The sequence below is a fragment of the Engystomops pustulosus genome, chromosome 3, assembly GCF_040894005.1.
Source record: "Engystomops pustulosus chromosome 3, aEngPut4.maternal, whole genome shotgun sequence".
NCBI classification, from domain to species: Eukaryota; Metazoa; Chordata; class Amphibia; order Anura; family Leptodactylidae; genus Engystomops; species Engystomops pustulosus.
In genome coordinates, this window is record NC_092413.1 from 108,982,713 (window position 1) to 109,000,336 (window position 17,624).

General features: G+C 39.4%; 1 protein-coding gene across 3 annotated transcripts in view; it reads left to right on the forward strand.

Annotated features, from left to right (window-relative positions):
• The window catches only part of FYN (FYN proto-oncogene, Src family tyrosine kinase), a 101,586-nt gene extending 86,296 nt beyond the window's left edge, over positions 1-15,290 (forward strand). For 2 of the 3 annotated variants that reach the window (XM_072141767.1, XM_072141765.1), the window contains 9 exons: positions 723-821; positions 1,472-1,575; positions 3,248-3,397; positions 5,924-6,088; positions 9,255-9,434; positions 9,653-9,729; positions 9,807-9,960; positions 12,235-12,366; positions 13,717-15,290. In XM_072141767.1, coding sequence (XP_071997868.1) covers positions 723-821; positions 1,472-1,575; positions 3,248-3,397; positions 5,924-6,088; positions 9,255-9,434; positions 9,653-9,729; positions 9,807-9,960; positions 12,235-12,366; positions 13,717-13,925 — 1,270 coding nt within the window. In that variant the 3' untranslated portion in view covers positions 13,926-15,290. Of the gene's footprint in view, positions 1-722; positions 822-1,471; positions 1,576-3,247; positions 3,398-5,923; positions 6,089-6,326; positions 6,483-9,254; positions 9,435-9,652; positions 9,730-9,806; positions 9,961-12,234; positions 12,367-13,716 lie in introns of all 3 variants that reach the window. The other variant, XM_072141768.1, reaches the window with a different exon arrangement.
• Positions 15,291-17,624: the final 2,334 nt, after the last annotated feature.

Below are 17,624 nucleotides of genomic sequence, written 5' to 3' on the forward strand. Positions count from 1 at the left end.
CTGTGCAGCTGCCTCCATTATTTCTTGATTTAGACAAGCTGTCAACATAAAACACAATGCTCAATAATCTGCTTTCCTCCAAGAAAGTAGCTATTGCTATATTGGACCACTGGTCACAGAGACTATAAAGGGATGGAGAACATCAGAGTGTTCTAAAGTGTGATCTGGGTTGTCTAATGGAGCTATAAGGTTCCATTTAGGGTTACATGTATTTTCCTAATACACATAAGAAATATTATCTTTATGCTGTATCAGATTTATCACGTGTCTGATGCTGGATAAATCTGGTGTAGTGTAAGACTGTCTACACATACTTTGTACCTCCTATTAGATGGCTTAGTTGACACCAGAGTAGGGCAACAAAATTCTGTAACATTTGCATCATTTTTGGAATACTGAATTTTTCCCACAAAGCCATTCAGCTTTTGTAATCCTAGTCATAAAAGTATCTAAAAACTAGCTTGAAACCCTTGATAAACTTTGGAGCAAATTATTGATGAAAAATGCAAAATAATTTACCCCATTGTATTTATATTTAGTTATGTAATTATTTATATAAGACAGAAGAATTTTAGATTTTTTTTAAGAATATGTTTTTGTAATAGATATTATAATTCTGGTACCCAGTAAACAAAATGCAACTGAATGCTTTCCCTAATAGCTCTCTACTATTGCAGCATATTGTACTCTATCAATCATTGTATTTTTACATCTGTCTGCAGTGAAGGGGATTGGTGGGAAGCTCGTTCGCTGACAACCGGTGGGACTGGTTATATTCCAAGTAACTATGTGGCGCCAGTGGATTCCATTCAAGCTGAAGAGTATGTATATTATATTATTATATTTTTGGATTGTTTTGCACTAGTGAGTTAAAGGGGCATTTTTTAAGCTTTTTGAACAGTATAGATAATCAATAGGAGGTCGCCAGAAATCCATCTCCTACCAATCGGATGCCTGAAACACTTGAAGTGTCACTTCCACTTTACAGGCCGGTGTCATCACATATATTCATCACAAGTGAATGGTGCTGACAAGTAATGCAAAACTCCTGAATAGAGTCTGAAAGGTTGCACTTGGGTAAATAAAGCAGCCACTCGTTTTTTCACCAAATTTGGAGTGCAGTCTCATTTTTCTTTGGCGTTAAATTGCCTGGTGTGTGTCAAGACCAGGCTGCAATTTGTACCCACAATGTTTTTCGCTATTGCCATGGTGCTGCTGGACTTGTAGTTTTTTATTTTACTGATACAGTTATATTCTTGCTGCCAGAAATGGCAGAAATACGATCATAGTTTATTGTAATTAGAAGTTGTCATAAGATATAGCTACTATACGGCAATTGAGTCCATCATGTTGTTTCGTAGAACCATCATGAACATAGGTCATACAATTCTAAAAAGGACCTTATGTGTAAGTCTTGTTTGTAAAATCAGGAAGAAGGGATTGTTTATATTAAATGTCTGTCTTTTTTTAGATGGTACTTTGGCAAACTGGGCAGGAAAGATGCAGAGAGACAATTGTTATCCTTTGGAAATCCAAGGGGTACCTACTTAATACGTGAAAGTGAAACCACCAAAGGTGAGAGTAATAGAGTCTAAAGTGACAACTAGAAACTGTTGTGCCGGTGCTTCCAGATGCAGCAACATATATACATACCTTTATATTAAACATGTTATAAGATGACTGCCTAAATGTGATTTACATACCTCTAAAAATGTAGGTCTTCTTATAAAGGAGTGTGGCTGGAGTGTTTCAAGACTTAAATGGGTTATTCTAGCAAATACTTGATATTGTTTGTGTAATGAAAAGTTATATAATGTCAAATATGCTTTCTGTATCAATTCTTGCTGTCTAATTGCTGTCATGCAACAGGAAGCTTTATCGTTTTCTTCCTGTAGATAAACACCAGTTGATGGTCATGTGATGTCACACAGGTGTACGGCTCGTTAGCTTTGATTAAACTGTGTTATAACGAGCCGTGTAAGATCACATGACCATGGACCATTGTTTATCTACAGGAAGTAAACAATGAAGCTTCTTACTGATGAAAGCAAGAAGAGATCTTGGAAACCTTAAAGAACCGATACAGAAAGTATATAGGAAAATTTTATAACTTTCATTACACAATATCAATTATTTGCTGGAATGTCTTTGGTGTATTTGATGTCTTTGGAGGAAAAAGTAACTCTCTAATGGGTGACAATGCTGTTATTATGAGGGGAGACATGACTATACCATGGGGCCCCAACTCCTAGACATTTTAAGCTGGTTGTGCATTTATCATGCAATGGCCCTGCAGATGAATGCATGTCAATGTAATATGTTCAGCTTGTGTAAGGTCTACCTCTTGCTTTTCATATACCCTAATAGGGGCAGGTGTTACTACTGAGGGGTAAACTCTTTTAACCACCTTTTAGAATATCACTGTATTTCAGTTTCTACAGAAGGGAGCATTGAGGTAAATCACTCAACATGCTCGACATCCACTTGGTTAGATATCTGCCAACAAAATAGGACCTGTCGTCTGTTTTTATGCCGCCCTCTTGCCAAATATTTCCCCAACTAAACTGGTGATCTGCTTCCAACTAAACGGGGGATGAACTTATTAACAGTCAATGCCCCCTATACAGTTGGATCGGCGTGAAGACCTTTTAAACAACCACTAAACGTCCTATAGGTGGATGGATGTTTTGTGACTCGTTTGTTTGCTGAAATGTTGCATAAAAACCTGCAAAAAAACAACAAAGCTCACTCAAACTTGCTGGGATTCATTTGTCACTGATATCACTGGGGTTTGCACCTTGCAATTGCTTATGGATGAGTGGTTTAACATCTGAGTCTCCAGCTTTTTCTATTCACACTCGGGATATGCGACTTTTGAGGCAGAAAAGAGGTCACAAATTTCACCCTAAAGCCTGGTATAAGGTTCCCCCTTATTTGGATTATCCCTCAATAAAGACCTAATATTGTGTCATGTGAAAAGCCTATTGCCTCTAATCTTTATTAAAAGTTTTGATATTGGCCCAACAACTAACAGTGACATTGCACTAGGGCCTACAGATCATTGCAGCCTGGGGCTAAAGTGAATTACTGTTGTCAGGTCCAGGCCTCCAGCTCTATTTTTAATCCTTGTTTCCATGACAACCCAAAACTTTGTAAAGGGACCCAAACCTACAAGAAGCTGTAATGCAGAACACAGTTTCACTATGACCCATACAAAATACAATTTGACATCCATTTGACATTTCAGGTGCCTATTCATTGTCTATTCGAGACTGGGATGACATGAAAGGAGATCATGTCAAACACTATAAGATCCGAAAACTTGACAATGGCGGGTATTACATAACAACGAGGGCCCAATTTGAAACCCTTCAGCAGCTTGTTCATCATTATTCAGGTATGACTACTATCAATATAATATGGCAACATACAGAGAAATATAAATGCTTATAGACTGTAACTCTCTAGCTTGTTATTTAGATCGGCAAAACAGTTTTATGATCTTCTCTAATATTTATGGTGATTCCCATGAAACTGTTCTCAGCTTTCATCATGTAGCATAAGACATTTCTGCCTTCTGGTGACTCATTCACAAGTACTGATATAATCTGTCCCATTGCAGGGAAAAACATAATATATTTTATAGTTTTACCAGACTTTGTGTGAGAGTGGGGTCATATCAGGATTCTAGAGTCTGGAATTCTCTAATGTGCAGAACCAGATGTTTCCAGAAGGCAGATATTTCCTGATGCAGATTTTTCTGCTGCTCATTGTCAAAGCTTTAGAGCAGAAAAGTATGTTTCACAAACTTTTATACATTGCCAGTTTTGTTCACTGAAACTTTGAAGCATAACTAAACGTTTGCAGCCATTTTTTAATTGTAGAAATCAATATAGCAGTCTGATTTTGCCTCCCCTGCTTGCCTATATTTTCCTTCAGACAGGATTCATATTTGGCATTTTGATTGCGTTTTGAAAAGCAATGCAAGGACTGCTGCCGCAATCACACGCTGAGTTAGCAATGAGTTCAAATGAGTTAACATCAACATAAACGTGTGAATTCTATACATTTTAAAGGTTTACTGTTTTCATCTACACTATTGATTTATTTTACACACAACAGCCATGTGCTGTTGCATGCCGTTGGGCCGTGGGCTATTATTTGCCATTGGGCCATTGTATGCGGCCCTTAGGACATCTGGTGACGGTGGAAAGCGATATTCACCGATGTGGTGACGCAGAACCATGCGGCTTGCTCAAGGTCGTAGAGTACAGATGTGTGCATGGGGCCTTACACAGTGTACCTCTTGTTTTACATTTATTCCTTGTCTCCTTTACTTTACATTTATTCTCTCTCATCACTCTCAAGTTCTGTAGAGGAAATATATACTGAAGGTGGCATTTTTATCTTTTCTGCCAGAAAAGAAATGGTAACCTTCATCTAATAAATTCTTCCCAACATAAAAGCAAACACACAGTATTGGGCTATTGTAGGCTAATAATCAAGCCATATGTTTTATTTAAAATATATATTGTTAATTGCTTAATTATTTAAACTAAATTTAAAGTCAGGAAATATTACTAAAGGAGATGAGGGGTGGCACTGCTGTTTAATGCCCTTCTTATATTTACAGATACTCTTTTTGCCGAGAATACAATCTTTTGCATGGAAAATAGGATATGTTATTTGGTTTACTCTGTACATGGTTCTCTACTCTTCTGATTGGTTTAACCCTTTGGCTATTTTGCGCCTTCCCATTTTTTCAAATTTGACTTGTGTCACTTAATGTGTTTAAAACTTTGGAAATCTTTACATCAAAATAACTTGATTCCTAACCTAATAACTAACATTTCCTAAATGTCCGCTTTATGTTGCCACATTTTTTATGCATTTTTTCATTTTTGTAGGATATGAGGCTTAGAACTTTAGGTTAGATTTTTCACGTTTTCATTAAAATTGCTAAGACTCAAATTTTGAGGGACCACTACAGTTTTCAAGTGTTCTAAATATAAGAGTCCTAAATATTAGTAAAACCCCATTTATTACCGCATCATAGAAACTAAACCCCTAAACGTACATTGGCTAAATTTCCAAAAATGTATACATTCACATCAAATAAAATGCAAAAATGAACGATAATATTTGATACCCAATATTCATAACCTGCTGTCATGCTCTCTAGAACATATTTTAAATGGCATATTCTATGTTTGCAGCTAAATCCGTGTTCATTCCGCTTGCCATTTAGGGCATATTATTCTTTTGGACAAAACTGCTTGTGGGAAAAAGAGACCCTATGGTCTCCCATTACAGTCAATGGGAGGAGTCAGGGCAATAATTCTTTCAGATTGAAACTGTGCCAGAATCCCCTATGTAAAAATCCTCTGTCACTGGTTGTTATTGTTATTGAATATTACCTATAGCAGTGGTGGCGAACCTATGGCACTGGTGCCAGAGGCGGCACTCGGAGCCCTCTGTGTGGGCACCCAGGTCATCACCCCATAATGAAGTTCACCAGACAGGACTCAAAGAATCTTCCTACAGAATCTTCCTGCAATATTAGACGAATTTGCCCTCCTCCTTTCAACTGTGTTGGTGTCCTTAAGAGGCTGAACAATTGAAAATTGTCAAAGAAAAAGGAGAAATACATTACTGCTTAAATTGCTGCGCTGGCACTTTGCTATAAATAAGTGGCTTTTAGTTGAAGTTTGGGCACTCCGGCTCTAAAAGGTTAGCCATCACTGACCTATAGCATAAATAAACCAATACCACATAATGCATTTCTGAAAAGCAGACACTATACACATGCCATTTTACTTCCTGCTGTCATCTGATGTCATATGTTTCTTGCTTGTGATTCCTTGCTCCAGTTCGGTTTGTCATATTGTTTCTTTCCTCTGGCTTCTTCTTTCATGCCTCTCAGAGAGAGCTGCTGGTCTGTGTTGCCGCTTGGTAGTACCCTGCCATAAAGGAATGCCAAGGCTTACTGACCTGTCTGTCAAAACCAAAGATGTCTGGGAAATCCCAAGAGAATCCCTCCAGCTGATCAAGAGGCTGGGCAATGGGCAGTTTGGGGAAGTATGGATGGGTACGCAGTCAACATAATTAATTTAAGCTAACCACTGTTCCGTTCCGTGACAAAAGGAAAGATGGAAAGTGAAGCAAAATGGGGACCATTCAAAATTCAGCCACAGTAGCCACAGTATTTCTAGCTCCTTCTCAGACTAGAGCTGTTGCTTCTTAAGTAAAATTAGTTTACAACACCTTCCATCTTTCTTACTGCATGCTATAGATTTAATTGTTTCCATTAATTTCCTTTTCCGTAGAAAAAGCTGATGGTTTGTGTTATAATTTTACAATGATTGCACCACGTTATTTCCCACAAACTGTTGGATTGTCTAAAGATGCATGGGAAGTGTCACGGAGCACAATACTTCTGCTACAGAAGCTCGGTCAGGGCTGTTTCGCTGAAGTGTGGTATGGTAAGGTGGACCAATTCCTCCATAAAGGAGATGTGGAACAACTTTTTTTGTAAGCAAAGCAAGGAAATAATTTGTCTCTTTTAAGGAAATCTACTATCAAAATCACAAATGATCAACCAAGGTCACTTAATCATAGATCCAGGCACCGTGATTTCGGTAATCTTCTTATATTTGGTATGACAGATTTTGATGGTAGATTTCCTTTAATGTTTTCTTAAAGGAAATCAACCACTGCTATACAGTGGTTCTGATCAGAACTGCTGCGGTGTTGAATCTGTAAAACTGAAACCTGGGAACAGTGCGTTTTTGGAGACTTATAAAACTCTTGGAGCATCACTGATATCCTCTCTCAGCTTGAGGGGCGCTTCTTCACTCCTCCCTCCAATTCCTATGTGGAAGAGCAAGCTCCAGCTGCGATAGGCATGCATAATTAGGCATTTAAGGAGCACCAAAGCTGTTCTCCACCTCCCTCGGGTGCTCCAGGGCTGCCGTGTCCAAGGAACTTCAAAGTCTTTTTCTCCACAAATGCACCATTCCTGGGCTTCAGGTTTACAGATTCTTCTCTGGTAGCACCACAGCTATGAGTAAGTGAGCCCTGCTCAGATCCACTGTATGGAAGTGGTTGATTTCCTTTAAGCTGCCCGTATACAGTTCACTATTGTCAGTCAAATAGTTGATTGTCCCGCCTAAGCCATAAACATGTGGGTCTGGTCAGACAATCTTGAAGGTTTAATTCAATGGGGAAAAAAGCAACTGCCAAACTCCTCTGGCAGCTCAGCTCCCATTGAAAAAAAGAATCCTTCTTGTCCTATACCTAAGTTATTTGGCTCCTTTTCCTCAATTAATGATTGACCAATTCCACCAATATTGGTCCAGGTTTTGGCAACTATTACATGATTTCATTTTTGCAACATATTTTGTACAAACTTTAGAAAAATAAATAAGGGCCACGCATCATTTTTTCTGGCAGACTTTGCATGTTATTTTAGGTGCCAACTGCTTGCACAGGTATGGAAGAAGTGCCTGCCCCACATTTGTGTTGCACGTGACCATTTTGTAGTGCAGCTACACTATTCTTCATGTGAAACAAATTTCTGCACGGAAAGGGGCGCTCTGGTGCTCAGTCCCACTGTGCGCCACATTTATCATGCAAAGTCCAACAGAAATGTGTGGCACGCCCTATGTTAAGGGTGCACCGAATACAAGTGGTGCACTCTATCAGGGCAGTGCAGGGAGCGCAATATTAATGAAGAACAGGCACCAGAAATCCTGAATCTGGCACCCCCTGCACACCACACAGGCAAACTGCACCTAGCGCAGTTTGCACAGTATTTTAGTAAATGTGGGCCAATTTCTAGCACTTCATTGTCAACACTATGATACATTCATCTATTATATTGGAGGTTTTCTGATCATTATTTTGCATTTCAATCTGCAAGACAAAAACAGAAATTGGTCCAATACAGAGAAGATGTACAAATCTTTCCATTATGGGTCTCTTTTCTATTTTTGGTTCAGAAATACTGATGCAAACTTGTGACCAGAATACTACAGGATAGCCTAGTTTCAGCTCTGTGCTGCTTGACAATATAAGTATTGTGCTCTTGTGCATGCACTGTCTGTTATGTTTGTCATTAGCTCTTAAAAATTCAGCATGGGATCTGTTATCTAAAATGATTGGGATATGCATGCCCCCCCCCCCCCCCCCCCGGGACCAGTCTAGATAATTTAACATACCAGAATTATTAAGAATACAGGCGGTCCCCTACTTAAGAACACCCGACTTACAGACGACCCCTAGTTACAAATGGTACTCTGTATGTTGGTCATTTACTGTATTTTAGTCCAAGACTATAATAATCAGCTGTAAAAGCTATCAAAGGTGCCTGCACTTAAGATTTATTGTTAATAATGGTTCTTTTGACAATCCAAAAGTTTTAAAATCCAATTGTCACAGAGACCAAAAAATTTGCCCTGGAATACAATATCTATAACCTTCCCCAGTTTTTTGCACAGGTTATTTGGCTGGCCAGGGCCTTGAACCTCACTTCTATAAAAGTGGTGCTTTGTGCAAAACGGGAAATAGGTGCTGTGGCGTGCGCCAAGACTTGCAACTTTCATGCCTGAAAACTGGTGCACAAGGCATTATATATTGGGCCTAAAAAACTTCTAAATGGCCTCGTCTTCAGCAGTGATCATTTTTCTATTAAAAGAGGTTTCTAGATAAAGATCCCATGCATGAGTGCTTGTCATTGCATGAATGTAGTTTGTGGAAATGCATGTTAATACTGTACTCATAAGGGAAGGAAGTTTAAATAAGCTGCTTTAACAATACTATCTGGACACACAGTTTTTAGTAAAGCATTTTCATTATGTACCCTTGTACATGTCTTTATTTTGGGATGTTTTCTGGGCATATTAAAGTGGCCAATTCCATTTTCTTTGCTCTTGTTATAAGATTACATATTGCCATCCAAGTTATTTGACTTGTAATAGTTGAGGTTAGTGTTTTACTATTAAATAGTAACTGGTCTTTCATGAAGGGCAAGGGCTTATACACCAGATATATTGCAATTTTTCATATGTTCACCTGAGCTATAAAATAGTTAAAATGACAGCTACTCTCAAATAACAGATGAATTTAGTCCAGATATTAATGTTAAGACTATGTGCATGCACAACAGTGTGGATAGATGTGGAAGTCTTTGATGTCTAAGATTTAAGGAACATAAGTTAATTCTATATTAATCTAAAGCATATTACTGCATGCAGGTACGTGGAATGGAAACACCAAGGTGGCAATAAAGACTCTGAAGCCAGGTACCATGTCCCCTGAGTCTTTCCTGGAAGAGGCTCAGATCATGAAGAAACTTAAACACGATAAACTGGTGCAACTCTATGCAGTAGTGTCCGAGGAACCTATCTACATTGTGACAGAGTACATGAGCAAAGGTCAGAAATTCCTGTAAATTATCTGTCTAGGTCACTTAATCTTATTACTAATGTGCACATAATACTAATGGTTCAGGGGTACAGTAAAGATTTATCCTTTAAAGAACCCAGGAATAAACTCATGTATGTTAATACATCCTTGCTTTTCTATCCTCATGTAACCATGTTTCTATAAATGTACAGCCAGATAGTAATATCTGAATATTGATTTTATGCAGGGAGTTTGCTAGAGTTTCTCAAAGACGGGGAAGGACGAGCTTTGAAATTGCCCAACTTAGTTGATATGGCTGCCCAGGTAAACCTTTCTTTCTACATTCTCTATAGAAAGTTATAAGTGAATATAGTATTAAGTGATGCCTCTTGGTTTTGTAGGTCGCTGCGGGGATGGCTTATATTGAACGTATGAATTACATACACAGAGACTTAAGGTCTGCAAACATTTTGGTTGGCAATGGTTTAATTTGCAAAATTGCAGATTTTGGTCTTGCTCGATTAATTGAAGACAATGAATACACAGCAAGGCAAGGTAAGAGAATTTTCCTTGGATTCACTTGTGGTGGGAGGGTGCTACAGAAAAGAGGGCAAAAGTGGGGTGCTTGCTACAGAAAAGAGGGCAAAAGTGGGGTGCTTCAGAAAATTTTAAGAGAGGGCTGAACAAAGGTGGATATTATCAGTAAGGGGCTGCTAGAAGGAAGCAATTTTAGTTGGGTGGTATCATCAAGGGGGGTCCAAAGAAGGGCATTATCCAGTGTGGTGGACACTAAGGGGAAGGGGGTTATACTGTGTGGACACATAAGAAGTTGGGGGGTTGGAGGCGTGGCTTAGTAGACATTTTCTGAGAATTGTTTAGTACACTGCAACTTGCTGCATTCTGGGAGGTATGAGAGTGGCCTATTAGGACTGGGGGTGGCAGAGCTTTGGGCCGACAGAGAGACTGGCGGATGCTGTAACAAGTAAGATTAGATGAAATGTATGAAGAAGTACGCCTAGATCCTTGCATACTTGCATGTCAGGTTATACAGCTGTGAGCAGTCCTACTTGATGGCTCCTCATCTCCTCTTTCTTATCAGCTTGGAGTGAAGGAGAGAAAGCAGATTACCTCCATATCTGTTATCACCTTAAACCACAACGTTGTAGTAATATTAGTTTTCTCCATTATAATATAGCAGAACACATTGCAGTTGGCTGTATTTCATCTTCATACTAATTACAGTATGTGGCCATTATCTCAGACACTGAGGTCCCCACCTTCTGCCTTTGACAGATGGTGTTTGTTTCTCTGCTGAGCTCTCTAGCGTTATTATCCTACATTATCATTGACAGGACGCCATTTCAGATAAAGCCAGATGATTATTTAAGAGTCATTAATATTTGATATAACTGAGCCCAGACTAATAAGTAGGAGATATTATGGATTTAAACAGTGGAATCGCATCTTATACAATGAACTGTGCATCCCATGGTTGTACAGTTGTTATCATCACACCACATGGGTCAGAGTTCCCCATCTTATTACAGTGAAACTATCTGTTTCGAGCATTCTCTGCTCCATAGAGGCATCACAAGATGTTCCTGTTATGATAGAGATGCTGAATTTTTACATCTATTTTTTATTTTGATCATACAGTAAACAAGGAAGATTTTATATAGCAAGTATTTTAGTTATTTCTGAAAATGTATATTTTTCACATATTTATATAAATTCAAATGTTACATTGCTAATTCTACTAGTCATCATATTGTGATTAAATATTTATAATTCCTAAAGGGCTGTCTTTTTTAGCCCTATATTGCTGTGGATGGCGTTCAGACACACATTCAGCACTCTAACATAGGAAGTTAGTAGGGTTGGGGAGAAATGTAGGATTGGGGTAGGGTAGTTCACATCATACATGCATTCATTCCACCTATCTACCTCTTTCCCCCTTTGATTTTCCCTGTGGAGTCGGTGTCCCGATCCTCTGTGTCTCCTAGCTATCTCCCTGCTTGGCTGGTCTCGTGCCCTGGATTTAAAACCTAGCGTCGCTATCTCCCTGCTTGGCTGGTCTCGTGCCCTGGATTTAAAACCTAGCGTCGCCCCCCGACGCTAGGTTTTAAATCCAGGGCACGAGACCAGCCAAGCAGGGAGATAGCTAGGAGACACAGAGGATCGGGACACCGACTCCACAGGGAAAATCAAAGGGGGAAAGAGGTAGATAGGTGGAATGAATGCATGTATGATGTGAACTACCCTACCCCAATCCTACATTTCTCCCCAACCCTACTAACTTCCTATGTTAGAGTGCTGAATGTGTGTCTGAACGCCATCCACAGCAATATAGGGCTAAAAAAGACAGCCCTTTAGGAATTTATCCAGAGAAAGAGCTATTCACAAATAGGCTGATCTCGAATTCCTGATAATTTTAAAACAACAAAGTACTGAGTCACATGTTCTCGAAATTTTTAGACAAAGAATTAAAAGTTAAATTTTAATAGGCACCCAAGGGTTAAAATTGGCCTATTGGCCCTATATGGTAATACTCTAAAGATATATTAACCCAGCCAACCATAGGTTCCACAGGAATAAATATTTATAATAACACATAGTAGGTTAATATTGTTAATTTGATGGATTGCTTAGTTATAGTCACGAATAAGTCATACTTGTTTTTAGAATACAGCTAAAATATCTGCCTTTAGTGCGTTATCATTGTGCTTGGCCCTGTGTATAATCATGTTGTTGTATGGTTTTGTCTTGCTCGGTGCTCCATGTTTCTATATGGTATACTATATATGGCAATCTCTGGGGGTATTTTTATAGGTGCAAAGTTCCCCATAAAATGGACAGCCCCTGAAGCAGCGCTCTACGGAAGGTTCACGATCAAGTCCGACGTGTGGTCATTTGGTATATTACTGACAGAACTTGTAACAAAAGGAAGAGTTCCCTATCCTGGTGAGTTTGTAGACACTATTTATAGTCGCTAAGTTATTCACTTCCTACATATACTACTAGAATCAAGCTTCTAGGGGAGTGGAGGATGTATCCCTGCTGCCTGCTTTCAATCTGCCGTTTCAGGACCTTTGGAGGACCTTGAAAGGTCATGAAATGACTCTTGTGTACATTTATTTTGAGAGCAGGTACAGATGTATGAGGATTTCATGGGTGAAGGTCCTTCTGAGTATAAAATTTTGTGGGTGGTTTGGGTGGCCATGGGCCCACTAGAAGGCTTGAGTCCTGGGCTACCACCAAAAACTACCTATATTATAATCCACTTACTACCGTTGTTTTCTAGAATGAGTGGTTCAGGAGGTCGTTTTGCATCTTTAGTAAAAGACACAATTTAATTGGGTTGATGTACCAGAAGTGCCTGAGAGCAAAACAGTTCTAGTTGCTCATGACAACTAATCAGAGCTCAGCTTTCATTTTCCCATGCTGGTTAATAAAATAAAAGCTGAGTTCTGATTGGTTGCCAAGCGCAAGTACAACAATTTATCAGACACTTTTGATAAATCTTGCTAAATATGTATTTTGCATATGTTTCTTTAGTGGCTATAACTGTTTAATTTTTCAGGAAAATGACATTTATTGCAAATATTAATATTAATTTATGCAAATATTATATATTTTAGGTTGTATGTGTATTTCTGTGTATAGTAGTACCCAGTGTGTTCCCTATGTGTGTGTCTAGCAGAGCTGCGTGTGTGCATTACTGTGTGTGGTAGTGCCCATTTTGTTCCTTGTATGTGTATAGTAGAGCTGCGTGTGTGTTTCTGTGTATAGTAGTGCCCAGTGTGTTCCTTGTGTATGTGTATAGCAGAGCTGTGTGCGTTTCTGTGTGTAGTAGTGCCCAGTGTGTGTATAGCAAAGCTGTGTGTGTTTCTGTTTATAGTAGTGCCCAGTGTGTTCCTTGGGTGTGTGTAGCAGTGCCCAGCCAGTGTGTGTGTGTGTGTGTGTGTGTTCATAGCAGAGCCCAGTGTGTGTAGCAGTGCACAATGTGTGTAGCTTCGCACATTGTGTATAGGACTGTTCCTATGTGTGTGTGTATTGCAAAGCTGTCTGTGTGAATGAATGGATGTAGCAGAGCTGTATGTGTAAATGTATGGATGTAGCAAAGCTGTGTGTAAATGTATGGAGGAAGCAGTGCTGTGTGCGGTGTTGTGCAACCAACAGGGATATATTAATTGGTGTAAAATATAGTCTTCCTTTTTTTAGAAGACTAAATCTGGGGTGTGTCTTATAGTAAGGAGCGTATTAGTCCTAAAAATACTGTATTTTGTCATGAAATATTTTATTTGTCTCCAGGAATGAATAACCGTGAGGTTTTGGAACAAGTGGAGCGTGGCTACAGGATGCCATGTCCACAAGACTGTCCTAACTCTCTGCATGAGCTCATGCTTAACTGCTGGAAAAAAGATCCAGAGGAGCGCCCAACGTTTGAATATCTACAAGGTTTTCTGGAAGACTATTTCACTGCCACTGAACCCCAGTACCAACCTGGAGACAACCTGTAAAGTTTTGACTACACCAAGCCATCGACAGGTTTAAATCCTAGAATTTGCTTCCAGTTTAATGACTGCCCTTAACAAGGAGCTCTTTCTTCCACTGTGGGTTGCACGTAGGCGTGACACTCAGAACTTAAAGAAAACTTTTTTCCATGGCCAATTATAATAATCTGAATGTTCTCTTTTGAAAACAGTAAAACAACAGGGGAAAGGAGAAAATAAATCTGCTCAAGCAAAGACTTTGATGATGCATTGTATTGATGTTATGTAAACTGCAAAACCTCTGTTCATTGTAAATATTAACTCTGTGCCAATTCCCAACGTTAGAGATTTTTTTTAAAGCAGAATCCATGCATTTTTACCGTTTCCATTTGAGTCTACACAAGTATTACTTTATAAAGTGCTCTCATACACTTCATAACATTTTTATTTAATGTATAGATGCATCTTTTTTTGCTTTTTGTACATGTACTTATATAAATGCAAGTTGTACATACATTCCACCATGCAGCACATGTTGTACATACGTGCATCTATACACACAGACAGACAGGCTTGGGGGCAGGAGTTCCAGTCTGGATCTGGAACATTAATGCCAATTAAAGAGAAACATTTCACAAGTTCCTGAATGAGGAGTGACGAGATCCGAGAACTACGCAAGTCAAGCATTCACTAACATTGCACTTTCATTTGAAGACTGACAGTGATAGAAGCTATATTATAAGCTGATACCTTCTTTTATTTCTATAAGGTTCTAGATTAGTGACATCCTCTATCTGACAGTGGTAAATGGCCAATGAATAGGGGGCACAATAGCGCCACCAAGGCGCCACCTAAATTCCTATTCCAAGTATTGTCTATATTTAACATTCATATGATTGTATGAATATGGCTTCTTGAAAATCCATGTCATGTTAGCTACCTACTAGATTTTCTTTTAATTTTTGATAAACATTTAACCTTTCTCTATTTTTTGCGCTTGCAATACACAACTGTGTAACCTTTGGTAATCTTAAGACCACCCAGGAGTACGTAAGCAGATGGTTAATTTTTTTTAAAAAATGTATTATTTACCAATGTAAAACGCGTCTTTTCAAAGTTGGTTACGAAACTTATTTCTACTTGTCTTGAGACGTTCTCCAATGGAATTACTATGCACTATACATTTCATGGGGAATGCACAAAACCAGTGTTTCTTTGTATCATTCTTAGGCAAATTCTGTTTATTGAGTAATTGTCCTTTGCCTTTGGTTTTTACATCATGTTATCAATTTAAAGTCTTAACTAATTTCCTATTATCATTTCTTTACATTTTTTCATGGAAAACTGTTTAACTTTATTAATTTAGTAATTAAATATGAACATTTTACATCATTACTTTGTTATTATTTCTCTGCCCAGAATGGAATTTGTACACCTCTTGGAGAATATCACAGTATACTAAGGTAAATCAATATCTTACTATGAGGTGGGGAAGTAATGAATATATAGACTGCAGAGAGAAATACCAGAAATTGAAGAATACAAGTCACATAATAGCTTGAAAAAGTATATGTTTCATTAAGTATATGTTAGTTGTTTCATTTTTTTCTATATGCACAGTTGAAAAACAAAAGGCCAGTTCACATCTCTGTTGGGCAGGGATGTGCAACATCCCCCACTAGGGCCTAGCCCTTTTCTTGGGGCCTGTAGACAGCCGGGGCCCAGAATACCAGAGTGGCTGGCGGTTGTGGCCTAGGCACGCTAGTGTCACAGTGCTTGGTATGGGGACCATAGGGCTGTCCCACAGCCTGGCAGGTCTCCAGCAGGTGGTGTATGCAAGAAATGATATAGAGGGAGATGGATGATAGATGGAGGCGCCCTTGATGGTGATACAGCCGTAGCAGGGACCAGACGGAGGCAACGTGGTGCAAAAATAATTTACAGTTCTTTATTCGAACCAACAGCAGGCAACGTGCCAAACGATTCCTTACAGATAGTCGGGTTACTGAGAGTGATCTTGGAGAGGGAACCTCAGGAGTTTGGTCACCAGCCTGGTTGCAGATACAGGCTGGGATGTAGCTGTGTCCAATGCTGGAAGCTGCAGTTTTTGTCCTGGTTGTTCTTTGTGAGCTTACTAGAGGTGTGAGGCACACGCTGTCTCTGGTCACTCAGTTTAAAGTTGATATGCTCCTCTGTCAGGAGCTGAGGCCTAAGAGCTGCTCATGAGGTGAGAGCTCAGCGCTAACTCCTCTCACTGACTGTTGGCACTCCCCAACTGTCATTTCTTCTCAGCTCCTGGTCATGTGGTCTCACTCTCCAATCACACTCCAGTTACAAAGGTGACACATCATTGGATGACATCAGTAAACGGGTTAGCCCTTGCCTATCCGGGCAGTATCTACTGCTGCATATTACCTCTTGGTGTACTGAATGGTAAAAGGGGCTTATTCGCAACCACTCCTCTGCCATGCCCATTGGCAGGGATGCTGCAGATGCACAAGTTAAGTTTCTTTCCTTAGGCAGCACCACCTACAGAAAGATGGGGGGCAGCATCAGGGGCACAGTTATCTGCTACAAAGTAGGTTCTGATATTTAAAAATAGTGTCTCTTCATGCCTGATGTCACCATTGTTGGGAGACGATAAAGAAGATATCAATGGGTCATCGCAGGAAAAACAGCATGCTCATGGACCGTGTCGTGGACTTGGACGAGAAACCTTTAATGTCCATAGTTACGAGCTAAAACTTAGTCCCAATATCGTAGTTCTAGTGTATGAAGTACAAAGACTTGCGAACTCTCTAGGCATTCTTAAAGAACATCTAGAGCATTTGAAACGCGTTGAGGGGATTGTGCATAACATATTGAAACTATGATATCGGGACTACGTTTTAACTTGTAACTATGGACATCAAAGAATAATAATAATAAATAATAATAATTCTTTATTTATATAGCGCACACAGATTACGCAGCGCTGCACAAGCAAGCATTGGTCCCTGTCCCCATAGGGCTCACAATCTAAACAACCTAACAGTATGTTTTGAAGTGTGGGAGGAAACCGGAGTACCCGGAGGAAACCCACGCAAACACGGAGAGAACATACAAACTCTTTGCAGATGTTGACCTGGGTGGGATTCGAACCCAGGACCCCAGTGCTGCAAGGCAGATGTGCTACTCACTCAGCCACCGTGCCGCCCTCATTTGGATTGCAACTACTGCCGGGCTGATATGATTTCTGCAGTCATTGTTGTGAGACAAGACATGCAGAACCCACTTACTAAAATAATAACCTGATATATTACTTCTGGATGGAGCTGGCATTCTATAAGCAACAGAGAGTTTAGTTTCACCCCTGCCATTAGGTCTTCAGTCAGTTATTGTGAGCCAGAACCAAGTGCAGTCAAACACCCAGAAGAAGTGTGAAAGTCTTCCAAGTGACTACACAGAGGAAAGATATAATGGAAAGACTTGTACCTGTTTTGTGTGTTCAACCACAACTTGTTTTGGCTCACAATAACTGATGGAAAATCTAAGAGAGATGTGAACTGACCCTTACTTTAAGTAAAGATTCCCTTTGTTCAACCCCAGAGACCAAAAAGGAATGTCCTACAAAATAAATAAATCAGATATGGAAAAACTGTTACAAATTTTACAATTTAAAACTAAAAATAGGTCTTTTAGATCTTCCCGCACTAAGCCAGCCATGCCTTTGTCATTCTTGTCCCC